Source organism: Lactuca serriola, chromosome 5 (genome assembly GCF_051521515.1).
Source record: "Lactuca serriola cultivar US96UC23 chromosome 5, Lser_US96UC23_V15, whole genome shotgun sequence".
Lineage (NCBI taxonomy): Eukaryota > Viridiplantae > Streptophyta > Magnoliopsida > Asterales > Asteraceae > Lactuca > Lactuca serriola.
Window position 1 is genome coordinate 283,717,630 of NC_136412.1, and position 19,867 is coordinate 283,737,496.

Here is a 19,867-nt window from a genome sequence, read left to right on the forward strand (position 1 = left end):
TTTATATTAAATATGCAACTTTAAAATGTGTTTGGAGGTTTGGAGGCGTGTAGTCGATCAAAACTCGGATATCAAGTTTGCAACCTATCAAATTTTTACATCTTATTAGATGTTTATTGTTAGTTTGATTCTCATGATATATAACTAATGCTTTGAATGTAAGAAAAAAAAACACCTTGTATTTAAATAAAAATGTGGTTTTTAAATGAAAAAAAAATATGTTTATACGGTTTAAAATGTAATAAAAAATATATTTATACGATTTCAAATGGAAAATAGACAAAATTGAACAAAATTTGATAAATGATGTTCGATTGGAACAAAAAAACATAGTGTCAAAATTGAAATAAAAAATTAAATTTAGTGTCAAAATCGAAAAAAAGTGAAAACTTAGTGTTTTATGTGGAAAAAAAATCAATTTTGACACGTCAGCATATCATGTCAGCATGCCACGTCATCAAAACTGACACGTCATCATGTCACGTCAGCATGTAACCTGGTTAACCGGTCAAGTGGTCAGAATTGTAACAAATTGAAAAACACAGTGTCAAAATTGACACAAAAAAAAACACGGTGTCAAAATCGAATTTCTGTGTAAAAAGAGTGTTTTTTTTGTGTCATTTACCCTTTCTTCTTCTAGCTCATTCCTATACAAATCAATCAATGTAACACCACCATCTTCTACTCTTTTCTCTGGTGCACATATACACATATTATCCACGTTCTAGAATCCCTTGTCTGTCATTCAGTTTTGGTTGAACAAAAAGCGATTTGAGTGACTTTAGCAGTATCCTTAAGTTTATGAGAGAGAGAGAGAGAGAGAGAGAGAGAGAGATTTTGACAAAATAAAGGGATTAGGAATAGTGATCGTATATTTATTGTGTTAGCTAGCATTATGGAATCAATGAAAATTAAAATTACCCTTATATCCTTCTATCCATTTAAATGTTACATATTCTTCATAACAATTTTATAATTTATATAAATGGACCGTTTAATAATAACCATAGATTTAAATATTTAGAAGTTAGGATCTATTTTCGTGTTCTCAACCTTTTAAATGTTCTCAATTTAACCTCTCTCTCTCTCTCTCTCTCTCTCTCTATATATATATATATATATATATATATATATATATATATATATATATATATATCGTAAAAAATCTATTGCGAACTAATATTTTCTCGCGGACCACTCTGAAAACACGAACTCTTTTTTGTTATATACTTTTTTTAAATGTGTCTTAATGCATTAAGTTGGACATATTTAAGACATTTTGTTTAAAAAAATCATAAAACATGCATAAACAAAGAGTGTATATGTGCATTTTTTACGAATATTTGCATTTTTGACATTTGTGCATATATGCACTCTTTGTATATGCATCTTTTTATGCTTTTATATATATATATATATATATATATATATATATATATATATATATATATATATATATATATATATATATATATATATATTATGTGTTATGTAAATAATCTAAAAATGCATTAGAATCAGATTTAAAGAATTAAACAGTAGAAGTGAAATTTCTATCACTAAATTTAATTTGATTAATACATTCTAAGACTAAAGAGTATTTGATTTGATTAAAATACATTGTAAGACTAAAGAGTAGAGAGTGTACCCTTGTTTTTCATTTTCCCTCAAAACCTCAAAAGTATTTCATTTTCTCCTCACTCAACCTTTATTATTCAAAACCTAAGAAATAGTGAAACTTCATTTTCCTTATTTATTTATTATTTTGTTATAATAAAATTACTATAATTTAATAAATAAATAAAAAGATTAATAAACTTAAAAATAATAAAACATAAATATTTGATTATTCGCAAATAAAAGTTACATAATGAACATAAGAAAACATAATTAAAAATTAAAATACATCACACCAAATTTTCTTCTGAATCTTCGACTGTATGAATTATCTGACATAAGTCTGCTCTCATGTAGTAGTATCTGACGAATTGTGGTTGTGTAATTTTGTATTGGAGAAAAACCTGTTTCAACTTTGGTATCTGGTTTCAATTGAAAATATAGAAACCGATCTTTCAAGTCATCAACAATATGTAGGAATAACTTTTCTTCAAACTGTCGTCTAAACTTTTAAGCGTATACGATGTCATCGGCAAAGTAATTTTCTATAAGACGATTGTGTCTGTGGTCAGGATTTCTCTTCAAATGAACTCTTTTCATTCTAATAGGTGAACTCGTTCTTGATAATGCGTAATTGTTTTGGTCATATCTTTCCCGATAAATGTTGTTTCCCGTAATGCCAACATATCCGACAAATTTGATGATGATGACAATATTGTGGATGAATTAAGGCTCATCACACACGGATATTCCCTTTACATTCACCGCACAAGCAGTATGGTGTTCACTAACGTGGTAAAAACTCCAGATGTTAGTGTTAATACTTCAACCCTTATTAGCACCAACGATCAAACCCAGACATCACCATCCTTATAAACTAAGAGGCTATGCTCTACCAATTGGGCTATTCCCAATTGACATGTGGTGTTGGTACTTCTTCCGGCTTAAATAGTATAATACTATACTTGGTATTTAACCACGCAGGTCAACAATATTTTTTTCTAAAAAATTGTGTTGCAATGGCGCATTTTTTTCCATAGAATATGATGTTAAAAAACTAGATTTGGTGTCACGTTGTAGATTGCTTGATGGACAAAAGAAATCCAGAATGACCAGATGTAGACATTATCGAATTACTGATTATTTATATAGTTTTATTCTCATTATATAAAAGTATAGTAGTATACTTTTATTTGTTTGTTTATTACTTCATCAATTTCTGTTTACTCTTACTCTTATAAGATGCTATAAAATACAAACAAATATAAATATAATACTATTTCTTGCATTTGACCTTTTGTTATTTTAACAGACACATGACACAAATTATATAGTAATGAGTATACAAAAAATTGTCTATATCATAACTTAAACATACATGATAAAATTTTATATTCATAACCAACTATTCATTCACATTTGATCACTTGGGATTTCTTTTGACCATAAGGGTTCCTAAACTTTTTTTTGTTGTATTGGTTACATCATTATAATTGATCAAGAACATGCAGTAGCTGATTTGCCTGATCATAACAATGTATTTTGATAAAGTTCAAAAAAATTACGATCTTGTATATACAAAAAATCTGAAATAAGCAAAACATGAATACAAAAAATAATTGAATGATAACCATCTTTATCACAAATCACCATACACTACACAATATAGAGAGTAGTTTTATGATTGTATCTATAACAACATTACCCAAGTCCCATAGGAGATAAGATGCAAGCAGACTCGAAGAGACTGCTTCCATTGACGACAATCCAATGTATTTTCTCAGCATAAAACTTGTTCTCTATAAACATAAACAAAGCCAAATCAAAAGAAACATAAGCAAACAAACACTGTCTGCTATCCTAATTCAAATAGAAAAACGCTACAATCTCAAAATCAAAACTGGACTTTAGTCCTATTCATCGGAAGCAAGAATCAACATACAGTGAGATATCAAATTCTACACAAAAAAAGAGCATTGAATCCTCAAAAGTCAAAACAGTGGATATGAATATACATATCAATATAAACATAAAGATTAAAAGGGCAAACAGACAATAATCAAAAGATTAATTTATCATCAATAGCAAGCTAAAACAATATTCAATCTGTGTTCTCACCTGAACAAATATTCATCAACCAATCAAGCCACAGAAACCTGTGTTGATACAATTCCCATATCAAGGTCTACAATGATTTATTTGTGGCTAAACCCTTCCAGACACTTATAAAGTACACAACAGAAAGGGTTTCAACCATCAAGTGCACAAAACAAAATCACGCATTTCATTCCATGCCAAATTATGTCAATCATCTAAAATATTGTAAAATACTAAAATATTGTAAAAGACTACAGATGAATCACCTTTGGAAATCTCAAAAGACCAAAACTTGTAGTAAGATGAAATTGAATACAGATCGAGCTCAGATTGGTACGTATCTCTTCAAAACCTGCTTCCCCGTCACGGCTAATCCCACCGCTATTCCACCAATAGCTCCGGCAACAGCCGCCGACCTAGGCCCCGCCGCCGCCTTGTAAAGCGCTCCAGTCGCTAATCCAGCCACCACACTGTTAATAATATCATCTGCATCCCTAGCCTTAACCATCCCGCTCTCCATACCAGCGTACAACAGTCCGATTACACCCGCACGGTTGCCGATCGTCCGACCTGCATGTCCAGAAGCATTTAAGATCCGATTAACCCTAAGTTTCATGGTGTCTCCAGCCTCAGAAGCCTTCACGCCCTCTACTAAACCCTTCCCGGCGCCAACTACAGCGCCGCTGAGGTAACCGATGCCGGTGTAGTATGTCAGGTTTTCGCCCCATGAACGCCGTTGAGCGATGGATTCCTCTTGAAAGAGGTATTCAGGAGATGTCGGAAGTTTGTACAGGGTTTGTGCGGGGACTCTAAGATCTTGGTAAGGGTTGTATAGCCGACGGTTGTCGTGGTGGTCGTCGTTTTCGCTGTGATTTGAAGATCTCGGTTGGTAAGACATGTCGTAGTTAGGGCTACGATTAGGGTTTCGATCTTTCAAGAATCTGATTCCAAAAGAGAGAGAGAGAGAGAGAGAGAGAGAGAGAGAGAGAGAGAGAGAGAAGAGAGAGGCGGTGGTCAAAAACCAGTGAGGCTTTCGGTTCACGCGATGGTTCTCTGGTTTTCCAATTGGTTAAATGCCAATATGTACTTTGCTATTGTTTACAAATTACAACCCTTTCCTTTTTATTTTGAGCAACCTATTTTTTTTTTTTTTTGGAAACTTTAGATTGGTAAAAGATGTTTTGGATTTATTCAAAAATACATTATTTATTGTTTTTACTTGCTTAGTATATCTTTAAAATTTCAAACTTCAAGGAAAAAAAAAACATCACATTTGTTGAAAAAAATCACTGTTAGACCTTTTGCCAACTTGGATATCTGTGTGTGTTTTCAAGACATGCATTACATATGGAACATATATTATAAACAAGAAAACTTTATACATTACGTGATATAACAAAAAAAAACATTAAACTTTTTTTATGCATATCAACATAAATGTAATACCCGTTTTATATAACTTATATATTAATAAGGGTGTGATATCTTTGTTAGATGAATAAAAGAGTTAAGACATGTAATTTGCTAAAGTATAAAAAGGCAAATGTAAAACATACTTTTGTGTATAGTCTTGAAGACGAATAACATATACTCTTTTGGTATATGGGAGTAAATATAAAAATATAATAATTTTTAGCAAAAGTAATGTAAAACAAAGTTGTAGTTGACTCAGATACGAACATGTGAATATAAATAGCGTTGAAACCCAAGTTCAGATGTAAAAGTGGTGGTTGTCCGAAGTTGAGATAAAAATGTAACGAAACTGCGACGTGACATAATTAAAGAAAAGGGTTTTAAGAGCCAAAATCGATCCTTTTTAGCCCATATTTCGTCTTACGGTTCCTAAGGGCAGGGGATGTGATTTTTGGAGCTCTGAAGTTCAAACATGAAGGGGATGATGTGGTTCCAAACCCATAGATCAAGGATTGATTATTACACACTCGGATTGAGAGTAAGCTTCTAACTCTCTTTGTTAATTTCATCGTTTAATTGTTGAATTTCGAAGAGTGATGAACCGTGAAATTGTTATATGATCATGTGTTAGGAATTTTGATGAATAAGGAAGAACGTGAAATTGTTATATGATCATGTGTTAAGAATTTTGATGAATAAGGAAGAATAACGTGGTAGATAACATATTTACAAGCTTGATATGTCAAAATAATTGTTGATTTAAGGAGGGAGAAGATGATGAATAGTGAACCATAAAAAGTGGAAGTTGTGATTTTGGTAAAATCATTTCATAATTTGTTTATATGAGTCTATCGGACAAAATTGCGAACATGGTCATTGTGGTTGTCAAAATTATGTGGTTTTGGTCCAAAAATGTTTTGTGGTGCAAAAGTAGTCCAATTTTTGATATATTGTGCACTTTTGGTCCAAAAATGTTAACTTTAACAACTTGGTTATAACTTTTTCAAAATGATAATTTTACCTCAAGTACTATTTCTGCAACCAAAATACAAGGACCATTTATGCATCTCTTCTTTTTAATTTTATTCAATTATTAAAATTAAATATTTTTTAATTTCATTCTATTAGATTTCTTTTTTATAGTAATATTGATAAAAATCATTTTTAATATATAATATTTATATATTAATAAATATTATTTCATTGGATCTAGTTAATTATTTTTTAATTACTTTTTTAATAGATTATTTATTTTTATTGGATTGTTATATATTAATTAATATTATTTAAATATAGAATATTAATATATTAAAAATATTACTTTATTGGATTATTGATTTTTTTTATTAGATTAATTCTTTCTTTATTAGGTTATGATTTACTAATAAATATTATTTTTAACGTATAATATTTATATATTAGTAAATATTATTTTATTGGATTACTATTTTTAATTGTTTTTAATTATTTTTTTCAGTATTTTAAATAAAAAACCCAAAGAAAATCATACCCAACAACATCTTCTATTCTATTATAAATATTTGGAAGATAACATATTTTTTACAACACCACCATCATCACTTAGTTCAGCAATGGTGGGATGAGTGAGATTTTTTTTTTAAATAAACTAGGATGGTGGTGGTGGTGTTCAAAAATAGAAAAGAAATTGATCCAAACAATATGGTGAGGGTCGTGCGATCAATAACTTAGGAGTATGTGTGGTGGGGGAGACATATAATGCTAAAAAAGAGTCGGACTACTAGTCATATTACAAGAGATCTTAGAGATTGGGTATTAGGACAGCAGACCCTCAATTGTTATACTATTTAATTATATATGGTTTGATAACAAAGACATTATAATACTCAAAAGCAACTTGATTGATGTCAAACCCAACTCTTGACTTCAAATTGACGACCTTTTTTATTTGTCATCACAGAACAAGTGTTTATACACCATACCCTTCAGTGAAAAATGAGACGGAAGATAAACCGACGGTTATCAAGATAAAACCAAGAGGGGTATTTAAAGCCACCGAAGCTGAAATGGAAGCAGATGAAATCTTTTAGATTGAATATCAATTTGAGTCACCCTTTACTATAACTCGTGCGGAACGACTGCGCCTAGCCTCAACTACAAAAACATATGATCAAATAATATATAATGATGAAAATGAGGGATCCGCGGAGGAAGAGGAAGAAGATGAATATTTTGAAGGCAAAGATGATGGAAATGAGTAGTTTTATTTAAACTCTTAATTTCTTTTAGTTATTTTTTTAATTTCATTTTTTATTGGATTAACTCTTTTTTTTTAATAACACCACCATCATCCTAATTTATTTTAAAAAAAAATCTCACATATCCCACCACTGTCAAATTAAGTGATGGTGGTGGTGTTGTCCAAAATATATTATCTTCCAAAAATTTAAAATAAATTAGGAGACGTGTGGTGAGTGAGATTTTTTTGGGGGTTTTTTTTAAATAATAAAGAAAACAATGAAAAGAAATAAAAAAATAGTAATAAATTATAAATAATATATATCAAAAATAATTGTTAATAAATTATAATCCAATAAAAAAACTAATCTAATAAAAAAGAAATTATAACTCAATAAAGTAATATTTTTTAATATATAAATATTATATCTTTAAAATAATATTTATCAATAAATAACTAGAAAGGTTTCCCGTACGTTGTGCTGGGCGGAAAGTGTTAGTTTTTTGTGTATGTTCATGTGTTTCATACATTAGTATTATCCGAAGTACATTGCCCAAATGGTATCCACAATAAAGTACGTTGCTATTCTATATAATTTGTCATGAATCGGATGAAACAAACTTGTCGTTAGTGCCTACCAAAACAACATCAATAGTTCAATACCACCATCAACCTTCTTAGCATACAAAAAAGCGACCTGTTTCCGTAATTGTATGCTTCCTATTATATATAAAGAGCATATCAAACCCACACTAAACACATACACATCAATATGTAGAATCATGAAATTGATTTTCACATATCAGAACAACGAAAAATCTAAAGTCACGTGAGGAGAAAAAATACAGCAAAAAGGAAAGAGGTAAAAACCAACCTTTTTTATTCATATCATCACATCAAACAAAAAATGAGGCACCAATTTGAAAGGTCAAAATTATTCTTTTTTTTTTCAAATTCAAACTCGATAAAAGTTATGTTACTAATTTACTAATCTTTATATGCTTGTATTGTCGGACCTAATGAGCAGGGGAGTGAGAGTAAATTTTAAATGACCCTACTTAATAGATGAAAACAAACTTGTCATCATAATCTAAGAGTTCATTAAGAGATGCTGCTGTTAAACAAAGATAAATAGATGTCGTAATTGCGCGTCGTAAATGCGCGTCGTCTCTCTTTATGATAGGGCCTTCATTGACACGCATTTGCGCGTCGTCTGAGCCTTTTACAACACGCAATGAGCGTCGTAAATGCGCGTCGTCTCTCTTTATGATAAGGCCTTCATTGACACGCATTTGCGCGTCATCTGAGCCTTTTACGACGCACAATGAGCGTCGTAAAAGGCTGTTTTTCTAGTAGCGAAAACATGTGATTTTGAAACGCGTGGTGTTGATTTTGAGGTTGTGAAAATGATTTTGATTGTGGTTTTGGAATTGGAGAAGAATTCGTATTTTGATTTGAAACTCTTTCTATATTAACATAACTTTGATTTGAATTCTTATTTTTTCAAAAATGTTTTCTTTCATTAATATTCTTCCTATATCTAGCATTTAACTGCCTTTTCTTTTCAATTAATCAGCAACAGATTTGTGAATGTTAGACTTTGGTTTTTTCCTTTCGGATTGGCGTATCATTCTGTTCTGAAGAGGTTTCACTTGGAACACCTTTGGCTCCACTAGGACCAACCTTATCGTAACAAAGGTCAACACGATTCAAAGGTTCTGAAATGTATTTTCCTTTTGTTTTCCACAAGGTCATATCGGAAAGACCTCTCGTTTCATCTGCATTGTCAATTGGTCCTGGCCAGAAGAATTCGTTGCAACCTTTGGCATTATCATTATCAACCAAGGACGTTAGTTCTGAAATATCATTTTTTTAAGTCCCATTTTTACAAAAACTTGGTTCGAAACTGTTTGCACTTTCGGAAAACTTGTTGCTTTTTTTCATGTAAAACACTTGAACCTTTATTTTCTATAATTCGAACGGATTCAACCGAATTTTCTGAAATCAGATTTTTCTTTGGTTCATCATCATTTTATACAAATTCAGAGCAATTAACTTCGTCCTCTGCATAAATCTCACTCATTTCACTTTCATCGAATTCAGAAAAATTCTCATGATCAAGAGTATTTTCCGAACTCAACTTCTTGCACAACGAGTCATACTTCTGCATAGAAGTTAGTTTGATTTATTCTTTATCCTTATCATTCATCATTTGTTTCAAGATATTTTTGTGTTCTTGGACTGAATGTATTCTTCTATTTTCTCAAGTCCAACTTTGTATGAATCAGAAACATCATCAGAACAAACAATAGATTCACACTTATAACAATCTGCATCGATTTCATCATCTTTTAATTCAAGAAAGGGTAAAATCATTTTATGCAATCCTTTTCCTATTTCACAATCCAAATGCAATTGAGTGATATTGAAATATAGATGCTTAGCAATTAAAAAAATATTTCTTTGTTTTAACAAAGCAAGACTATCTATTTTAAGATAAATAATGTCATCTTTTGATCTATTGAGCTCTACTTACAACTTCTCTATCCTTAATCTCTTCTCTTCACTTTTAAACGTTACCCTTTTAATTTGATCATTTAGACTATAATTACTAAGAAGAGTTCCTTTTAAACTATCACTAAAATTAGAAATAGTATAATTCAAATCGTCTAGTTCTTAATCATAACGAGACACAAGAATGTTAGTAGATTTGAGTATAAAGTGTACCTTATCGATGATCGTTTCATATTCCTTCATCTGCTCTGAAACAGTCTTCGCAGCAAAACAACTTTCGGAAGCTTAACCACCGTCAGTAGCATACCCTCTTGATTCCGAAACACCGTTCTAAACCATTAAGCTTTTACCTTCGTAAACCTTCTTTTTAGAGTTCGCCACAAAGCACTCACCATGTGTGGGTTTTCTGACCTCTTCATCTTCTAAGTCTGTCGACCACACCTCTACTCGTCCATTATCATCACTTCCTTCTTGAACAATCAATTACGGCTTCGCATTTGACACATTATTTTTCTGAAGCTCCTCTATCTTTTGAAGATAGTAGGCTTCATCTTTCTCAGTTTCTTTCTTCTCATTCATCTTCCTAAGCTTACATTCTTTCGCAAAGTGGTTTTTACCATGACAGTAACTGCAATCATAACCTGAATCACCCATAACCTTTTTCTCCTTTTTCTATTCATCATTTTGAGAGTTCTTGAAACTCTCATCTCTGGTCTTTTTGGAACTGGAATTACCACCCTGCATGTATTTGTTCTCGTAACGAGATAAATTTTTCTTGAAGAACTTTTTAGGGTTGGAGCCTTATCTTCGTTAGAGATTGCATTATCTGAAAGGTCAGATTCCGAATCATCTTCTGTTGCCTTCTTTCCCTTCGCCACCAATGCCAAAGATCCCATGCCATAAACAAGCTTTACCTCCTTAGTTACTTCTTATTCGTGGTATCTCAAAATGCTTACAAGTTTGGCTAAGGAATAAGATTTAAATTGTTCATGTGCTTTCACAGTGGACACAACAACTTTCCATTCTGACATAAGACCATTCATGAACGTCACTTTCTGTTCAATGTCTCGTCGCTCAAGATTATATTTGAGCATTTTACTCAGCAAGTGGTTGAAGAGATTGAAAGTTTGATCCAACTTCTCATCAGGTTTTTGGACAAATGAACCAAACTCAGACAAAAGAGTCGTTTGTAAAGAGTGTTCTAGATCAGCGTCTCCAGAATACAGTTCCTTAAACCTATCCTATATTTCGTTAGCATTAGTACATGCACTTATGTGACAAAAAGTGTCTGGAAGGAGAGTAATCCATATAATTCTCATTGCCTTTATGTTGCTCAATAGCTTATCTTTTTCATCCTGAGGAACTATAGTGTGTTCAACAAGAAGTGCATTGTAATCAACCCGAATCTTGATTACCCTCCTGGTTGTTGTATGCGAGAATGTATCCTGTGTCATTGCTTGCCATATGGTTGACCCATGTTCTTCAATTCCAAGAACATAGTCTTCAAAGTGCAACGCCCAAACTTTATAGTCTTGCAGGAAGAGGATTGGAATCCTTGTTGTGGATCCAATTATACTAGAGAGATTGAACGATAGAGAATGGGGATCTTCGTTCAACATTATGTCTAAATTCACAGAAGCGGATATAGAATCAGATGTGTAAAACGACAATTGAGTTTAGGGTAAAAAACAAAGATCTAGATCTAGAACAGATCCAAGAAACACGTAAAACCCTAATAGAACTCGACAGAAGAGTAACGATTAATCACACTATCTCCTGTTTTGATACCAAATGTAGAAACAATAAATAAGACCGAAAGATTCTATAATAATGGAGTGAATTAAAGACAAGAACAATGAAGATCAAACGTGTGCCGAGTTCTTTGATTAAACAACTCTAGAAGAGTTCTCAAGAACTTCTCTGTAAGAGTGTACAAACGGCTGTTAGGGTTGCTAAAGCGTAAAAAGCATTAACCCTAATGTTACATGCATGCACTATATATATATATATATATATATATATATATATATATATATATATATATATATATATATATATATATATATAGGCTAAGATTAGAAAGACCAAAACGAGAATGGACAGGCCCATCTCGGAATAAATAAACCTATATAAGACATATTTGACACAACACTAATAAACCCAACACCACCTTTATGATTTTCTATGGCTAGAAAAAAAATCCAAAAAGCTAAAACCCTAACTTATTAATCCATTAAGACATCATGACTCTTGCATGGAAGGGATATAAGGACCAAGATCACATTTTTATGGTTCTTAATTGCTCCATAATGGATAAAGTTTCCAACTTTATCCATTAGAATGATCCAAACAACCAAGATCTAGTCTTTAAGTCTCAAAGGGACCAAATGTGCATCTCTCTCAACTTAATCCATTAAGTCCAAGTCTTCAACCTTCAAATCTGAATCAATATGATGTTTAGATGGATAAAGTTTCCAAATTTATTTGTAACAATGTCACAAACATTAAAGATTTAAACTTTATGCACTAAAGTTACCAAAAGCTCATAACACCTAAAACTAGCTAGATCTAACAAATGTATTATCAAGATTCACGCTTTATACCTCCAGAAGAAAGATCAAGGTGAACAAGGTCTGGATCTACAAGCTCCTTCTTCTCCAAGATGCATCAAGAACACTCCAAAGCACTTAAAAACACATTCTTTTGCTCACAAGGCTCAAACTAGGGTTAGGGTTTAAAGGGATGACATTGGAGAGGTGGAGGCTAAGAATGGAAAAGGGTTTAGTGAAGTTAGGAAACTTAAATAGGGCTCAAAACCTCGAAATTAGGGTTTGAGTTCTGATCGCGTACGCCCAGCGTACTCCTGGTACCCCCAGCATACCAGGTTGAACTTTCACGAGTCACGACCAACAATGCCTAGTACGCCCAACATACACTCTATACGCCTAAAGTACTAGACTAAACCCAAAACCTTCCTAACTTATTCGTTCCATCTTCGTTTTCGACAATCTTTATATCCATGGAAAGGTATTGAAGAGCCCACAATATTATCTAAATATCTTGGACTAAAAAATTTTCGAACAAAAATCCATATTTCATGCAAGAACCCGACCTATAACTTTTCTCTTTCTACCATTTGACCCAAAACACAAATCAAGGGTTCAATCTCTTAACCATCATCACCTCCTTCCACAAGGACTAAATTTTGCCTCCTTAAGGCCCAAAACCTTTACACAATCGACTTCCAGACCACGACCTGAAATAAGAAACGACAGAAAACAAGATGTTACAAAATCTTCTTCCCATTTTTTAGGCCAATAAACCCTCTCCATGCTAGCAATTTCATAATCACACAACAATACTGCATCTGCCGAGAGGATTAGGTTAGGGTTTCTTGAGCTTCCGTGAGCCGGATGAAGATGTCATGGACGAAATCGCTTTTTGTAGGGTTTCAGTGTAGTTTTTTCATCTTAAAAAGGGAAGAAGGAAGACGAAGTTGTTTTCATTTGGGGATTATCGATTTTCTTATTAAAGAAACTGATGACCAAAAGTTCATGTTGGTATCTATATGGACATAGATAAGCCACGTAGACAAGCCCATGGTAGATGTCACCAGTTACAAAGGGTAAAAATGTGGATCATTACCTTCATTAGCATATGTTGATATAGGTAAGCCATGCAGACCGGCCATGATAGATGTCATCGTTTACAAAGGGTAAAAAACATGGCTCATTACCTTCATTAACATGCTAAATAAGAGTTTATGGGCACTTAAAAGCACAAAAAAGTGACATATTAAAACCAAAATTAAAAGCTTATAGGGTTTTTATGACTTTAACCTTTAATAAATTCAACAAAAATATATAATATTCATTTAAAACTATTATGGTAGGTTTTCAACTTAACAACGTCAACCGTCAAATTTGGATTTTATTATGACAGTTGTCTCGACAACATATATCTCTAAATCTAATTCAAAAAGAGTAAGCACGGTTGAGTATCACAAGTGAAAAATAGTCGTACGTTATGGGTCTATATTTTATAATGGGAAAACGTGTCTTATTGTTGAGACAAAAAAGTCAAAGGCGACTCCATGCTCTATGGCTCTCATTGGCGATTGCGTAAGGGACGCCAGACTTGTTTACGTACAGACAATTAATTCAACCTAGTTGATCATAATAGATAGATGTCAAGACCGATTAATCTAATATATATATATATATATATATATATATATATATATATATATATATATATATATATATATATATATAAGTGATTAGTCTATTTTGGATTAAAAGAGATACCATTGATAATGAATTATTAATTTAAATACGTTAAGTTCAAAGTATTATTTTATGGATGTATTCGTAAAACCTAAACAAAAAGACTAATTCATTTATTATTTTCGAATTAATTAACCAATTTAAAGGAAATATAATGTTTGGACTTTATTAGGTTCACTATGTTGATAGGTTAACATGAAATTACGTGTTTGTATAATTGAAATTTAGATACGTAGTCATTAACTACAAATAGTTTAATAGATTTTGGTTTCAATTCAATAAATTACTCAAACAATGCCTATGGTTAACCTACCCAAACTATATTTAAATTCACTAAATCTATCGTGGAACCCCCTTAATTTCGGGCTTCATACACTTTAATATAAGCAACATATTGAACATTTTTTTTGAAAAGGCAGAAATATATTAGCACCAACTTTTAAAAAAACAAGACTAAACAGAAAACAAATTACAAAGTATGTATCATTGAACATTATAATCCTCATGGAATCATATTGAACATTTGGATGAATTATATAATAAATCAATTGTAATAATACATGTCAAAATTGATTCTTTTAGATAGGGTTGACCAATAACATTTTTAAGAAAACTTATTTATTTATGTTACCTTTGATTTAAAAAAAAAAGTTAATTATGAAAATGATATAATTTATAAAACAAAAGTATAATCTTTTGAAATTGACTTTTTGGACAATACATTTTATGCTACTTATGAGATTTGATCCAACCTTTTAACCCTTTGCAATTTCCACTTTTTTTTAATCACCCTTTAAAAATAACATAACCCTAATCGGAACTTCTAGAAATAAATTTTAAACCCAGTCACCACCCCACCTGTTATAAAATTTACAACAGAAAATAAACAAGTTAAATAAATCCAAAAAAATCCCATCTTCTTATCAACAAAAAACATGCACTGATTGAGTTGGATTATTAAATTAATATACGTGTCATCTAAGCAGTAAATCATTCCCAAAAAACTCTCTCTTCTTCTTTCCCATCACATCTTAAATAAAGATACAACACAAAAAGAAAAAGATCTTGTATGAGCCAGAAATTCACTGGCAAAGAAAATAGAAGCTTAAGCACTCGATCGTTTCCCCTTTTTTGCATTCTTCAATTGGTAAGCAGCTTTAGCTTGTTTTAATCAAACTAGAAAACCCAAATCTTGCGGTTTAGCTTCTTGAAAAACCCATTTTGTTTGTAGTTTGTATACCAATTGTTATCAGCAGTTAGTATTCCTGAAGTGATGAGACGAAAACCCAAGTTATCTTGAAAAACCGAGGTGGGTTGCATCAGATCCATGAAACCCAGGTTCCATGTGTTAAAATCTTAAACAAAATTTCTATCTTTTTGGGGGTTTCTCTTCGATTTATGGTGGATTCGAATTTTTATCGTCATAGATTGATGAGTGAAATTTATTCTTGGTGTTCCGTAGTAAATCTGTGAAATTAGGACTTGAAGTTCTTATTTCGTTCTTTCATGCGATTTGAAGGATCGTGAATCCTCAAGATAGATGTTAAAGAATCCCAAAAGTTCTCTTTAGGGTTATCAGATCCAGTATTTCACACCACCAGATCTGTTAACCAATTTGTAATTGGTCAACTCTAGGGTGTTTTGCTCCTTATATTATTGATGAAGTAATTAAGAGGTTAGCTAGTGTCAAAAGTAAAAAAGATGGGTTTGATAGAAGAGAAAGCACCTTCATCCGTTTCGGTTGCAATTAGCTTAACAAGTCCGATATCCAAAAACCCAATGGAATTCAGTCGTATCACACTACTAACTGGGACCTGTGATGGATCAACAAGTAATCTGAATATCAAAATCCAAGAAAGTGGAAGCAAACATGATGATATGATGCTTCAAGAAAGCAATCCAGATGAAATCATGTCAATTGGGGATGCAAGTTCAATTAGTCTGCCGATTACAGTTGCATTCAAGGGTATAGATAAGGGACAGATAGTTGCAGAAGTAATAAGTGTGGGGAAAGAATCGATAGAGAATGCAATTGGGCATACTTTAAAAGCATCAATGGTGGTTCTTGCTGATAAGAATCATAGAAAAAGCGTAAGAAGTGTTTTTGAATTGGAATATGTGCCATTTTATGGTTTTCACTCTGTTTGTGGTAAAAGGCCAGAAATGGAAGATGCTGTTGCTACTGTTCCTCAGTTTATGAAAATTCCTGTTAGAATGTTGGCTGGTGATCGTATGATTAATGGAGTGAATCCGAATTTGAATGATTTGACTGCTCATTTCTTTGGAGTTTATGATGGTCATGGAGGCTACCAGGTATTTTCTTTTTTCCCATTTTTTTTTACGTAGTAATATCGTCATGTTTCCTGATTCATTTAGATCTCCAATATTGATTCGTTATTTATTTAGCATAATAAATGTGATGGTCTTTTATAACGTTTGTTCGTGGATTCTGACGAAATCACCGGAATTGGAATTCGAGATTCCATTCCGTTACGTGTTTCGTTACCAAATGAATGTAACTTAATTTCATCGTGATTTCTTCAAATTTCATGTTTGATGGATTTTGCGATTCTAGACATGAGTGGAAGTTCATTCTTCCTTTTTTTTAAAAGACCAAAATACCCCCCTATATATATATATATATATATATATATATATATATATATATATATATAATGAAAAAATATATACATACAATTTAGTTACTAGTGAAATTTTAAAAATTATTCAATCTTTATTATTGAATTACATTCTATTTCCTGCCAACGAAACACATGACAGATTCCAATTCTTTCATATTCCAAATTCTTTGAAAGATTCCATTCCTTTTTAGAAACATTTTACGAACCAAACACCCCTCTGAATACATGGGTAAAGTAATTATGATTATGAGTTATGACTATGATTTTCTTGTTATTCACAGTCAAAATAATCATTATTTTCATGCCATATTCTTTCGGATTACATGATTTTCGTGATTTCTTTGGGTTACATTTTTATATTGGGATGTAAAAATTAGATCATATTTATTGACATAGGTGGCCAATTACTGTCGTGATCGTGTCCATATTGCATTAGAAGAAGAGATCAAAGTGATGAAGCAAGAACTGGTTAAAGGAACCATGAATGACACAGTACAAGCTCAATGGGAGAAAATCTTCACTAATTGCTTTCAGAAGGTTGATGATGAAGTTGGTGGAAAAACAACCGGAATCATGGATTCCTCTGATCCCATAGCCCCAGAAACTGTGGGGTCCACTGCTGTTGTGTCGTTGATCTGTTCATCACACATTATAGTTGCAAATTGTGGTGATTCAAGAGCTGTACTTTATCGTGGCAAAGAAGCCATCCCTCTGTCAACTGATCATAAGGTAAAGACCATATCCTCCATGTTGTCATATATAAATAAATAAAAACAGTTTGTTGTTGTTTTTTTTTTAATATATAAAATTATAATTTTTTTTTACATCAGCCGAATCGGGAAGATGAGTATGCAAGAATCGAGGCTGCAGGTGGGAAAGTCATACAATGGAACGGACACCGTGTTTTTGGCGTTCTTGCAATGTCAAGATCTATTGGTGAGTTGATTTTTATAGTGAAATGTCTAAAATACCCTTTAGAAACGACATTGTAGTGAATCTTATAAAAGCATATGTTTTGCAGGTGACGGGTATTTGAAGCCATGGATAATACCCGAACCAGAAGTCACGTTTACTCCACGGGCTAAAGAAGATGAGTGTCTTATTTTAGCAAGTGATGGATTGTGGGATGTAATGTCAAATGAGGAAGCATGCCAAGTGGCAAAAAGAAGGATTCTTATTTGGCACAAGAAGAATGGTGGGGCCCCATTTGAAAGGGGTGTAGGGGGAGTGGACCCCGCAGCACAAGCAGCAGCCGATTACCTATCGGTGATTGCTCTTCAGAAAGGAAGTAAAGACAACATATCTGTGGTTGTGGTGGACCTCAAACCACAAAGGAGGTTGAAACCAAAACCTTGAGAATATGTTTATGTGTTCACCCATAGTTATTAAGTGATATAGGGTTTGTACAATTTTAAAGAAAGAAGTGGTCATCTCTCTTTGTTTACATAACACTTGGTCCTAATGTTTGTATGAGAAATGCTTTACTTATTTGCATGATCTCTCACACATAAATAAGACAGGTGGATCTACTAAGTTGCCTTGATAAGTATGTATTATCTTAATGTGTTGAGAGGGTATGTATGTTTATATCAACATACCCGTGTGTGATGGTTTTCCTTAACAAAGATACTTGGTATATCTTCACCAAATCTTAGATGCTATGATGCTATGGATCAAAGATTGTATAAAAAATGTTTCTATGTTTTTGTATATCATGACCATCTACTTTTTTGTACACAATGGTCCGAAGTCTCCATGAAGCGTTAAGTAGCGAAGACTAACTCTAAAAGTGTATAATAGGGTTTACTATTCATTGACCGAGGAATGAACAAATTTATAATAACGCGAAAAAAAGTATTGAAATAGAACAATGTTACAAAAGCCAGGGATCAATTTGACAAATGGATATACTTCTGGGTGGAGACTGCACAATTGGATATACTTTTGGGTGGAGATTGCATGGTTAAAATATTGAAGGGACCAAAATTATGAAACCCCCGTAGATTGGTGTCAAAAACCCAAAGTTCTAAACATTCATGTTGTTACATCCCTATGCAGTTATCGCGGTCAAAATTTCAATAGTGGTCACATGCCGCTATTTGAGATCGCGGTTATCGCGGTGGTATAGCGGTGATATAATATTACGTATAATTTATAATTTTATATTATATTTATATAGAATTTATATATTTGAGTATTAATACTATAAGTCTATATAGAATTAATATCATCAAACCTAAAAAGTCATATAAAAACATAACATAATATTCTATTCTATTAATATGGAAACTAGGTAGTGTAAAAGTGTCAAATCGAGTTTAATTGAATTGCACAGGTTCAATATCGTATTAGTATGTCGTGGTTGATTTAAGGAATTAAGTCCCAAGTCGTGGCCTCATAGGCGTGGATCGATTTACAAAAAGTATTAATGGAGTGTGACCATGACAACTCAAGTTGGCGTGAGTACAAAAAGAGATGAGTAAAAGAGTTGTCGATAGACGTAGTTGCTTTGAATGCTTTTAATTATGTTATTTGTTCGGGCTTTTTAAAATGAAAGTGTAGTGAAATAATTAAGACTAGTTTTTCATTGAAAAAAGTAACCAAATGGCAAAAAATATGAACAAAAATGGAATAGCGCCCGTAGCGCCGCTATAGCGGTTATTGAAATAGCGGTAAATAGCGCCGCTAATAGCGGTACCGCGAAATGAAAACGCTAAACTGGAAATAGCGGTTCTTGACCACCACAAAACGCTATAGCGCGCAATTGATAACTTAGGTTACATCCCATGCGCTTTAATATATATATATATATATATATATATATATATATATATATATATATATATATATATATAATTGAAGACAAAATTACATAAATGGTCATTGTGGTTAACAAAATTGATCAACTTTAGCCCTTATCACAATTTGTTTGTATAGATGGTCTCCGTGCTTTCAAAAACCTATAAAGACGATCATTTTGATTAACGATGTTAACTTTTTCAGTTCCATTTAAATGACAATTTGTTCTTTCCCAACATAGGGACCATTTATGTAGTTTGTTCCTATCATAGAGACCATTT

General features: G+C 32.2%; 2 protein-coding genes across 3 annotated transcripts; one reads left to right on the top strand and one right to left on the bottom strand.

Annotated features, from left to right (window-relative positions):
- Positions 1–3,233: 3,233 nt before the first annotated feature.
- LOC145054503 (mitochondrial import inner membrane translocase subunit TIM23-1-like) lies at positions 3,234–4,785 on the bottom strand. Of its 2 annotated transcripts, none has more exons than XM_079002712.1 (2): positions 3,981–4,785; positions 3,234–3,416 (listed from the first exon to the last, which is right to left on the bottom strand). In XM_079002712.1, the coding sequence occupies exon 1, from the start codon at positions 4,610–4,612 to the stop codon at positions 4,040–4,042; it is 573 nt and encodes a 190-aa protein (XP_078858838.1). In that variant the 5' UTR covers positions 4,613–4,785; the 3' UTR covers positions 3,234–3,416; positions 3,981–4,039. The 2 variants fall into 2 exon arrangements, with proteins under 2 accessions (XP_078858838.1, XP_078858839.1); XM_079002713.1 differs by lacking the exon at positions 3,234–3,416 and adding an exon at positions 3,674–3,773.
- A 10,433-nt stretch (positions 4,786–15,218) lies between these two features.
- LOC145054504 (protein phosphatase 2C 50-like) lies at positions 15,219–18,333 on the top strand. The gene is made up of 4 exons (XM_079002714.1): positions 15,219–16,458; positions 17,184–17,516; positions 17,618–17,723; positions 17,809–18,333. The coding sequence occupies exons 1-4, from the start codon at positions 15,847–15,849 to the stop codon at positions 18,141–18,143; spliced, it is 1,386 nt and encodes a 461-aa protein (XP_078858840.1). The 5' UTR covers positions 15,219–15,846; the 3' UTR covers positions 18,144–18,333.
- Positions 18,334–19,867: the final 1,534 nt, after the last annotated feature.

Excerpts from the sequence above, each read along its gene's own strand:
- LOC145054503 (XM_079002712.1), bottom strand. The coding sequence starts at position 4,612 with ATGTCTTACCAACCGAGATCTTCAAATCACAGCGAAAACGACGACCAC.
- LOC145054504 (XM_079002714.1), top strand. The coding sequence starts at position 15,847 with ATGGGTTTGATAGAAGAGAAAGCACCTTCATCCGTTTCGGTTGCAATT. Across the intron at positions 16,459-17,183 it reads ATGGTCATGGAGGCTACCAG|GTGGCCAATTACTGTCGTGA; the intron begins GTATTTTCTTTT and ends TTATTGACATAG. Across the intron at positions 17,517-17,617 it reads CTCTGTCAACTGATCATAAG|CCGAATCGGGAAGATGAGTA; the intron begins GTAAAGACCATA and ends TTTTTACATCAG.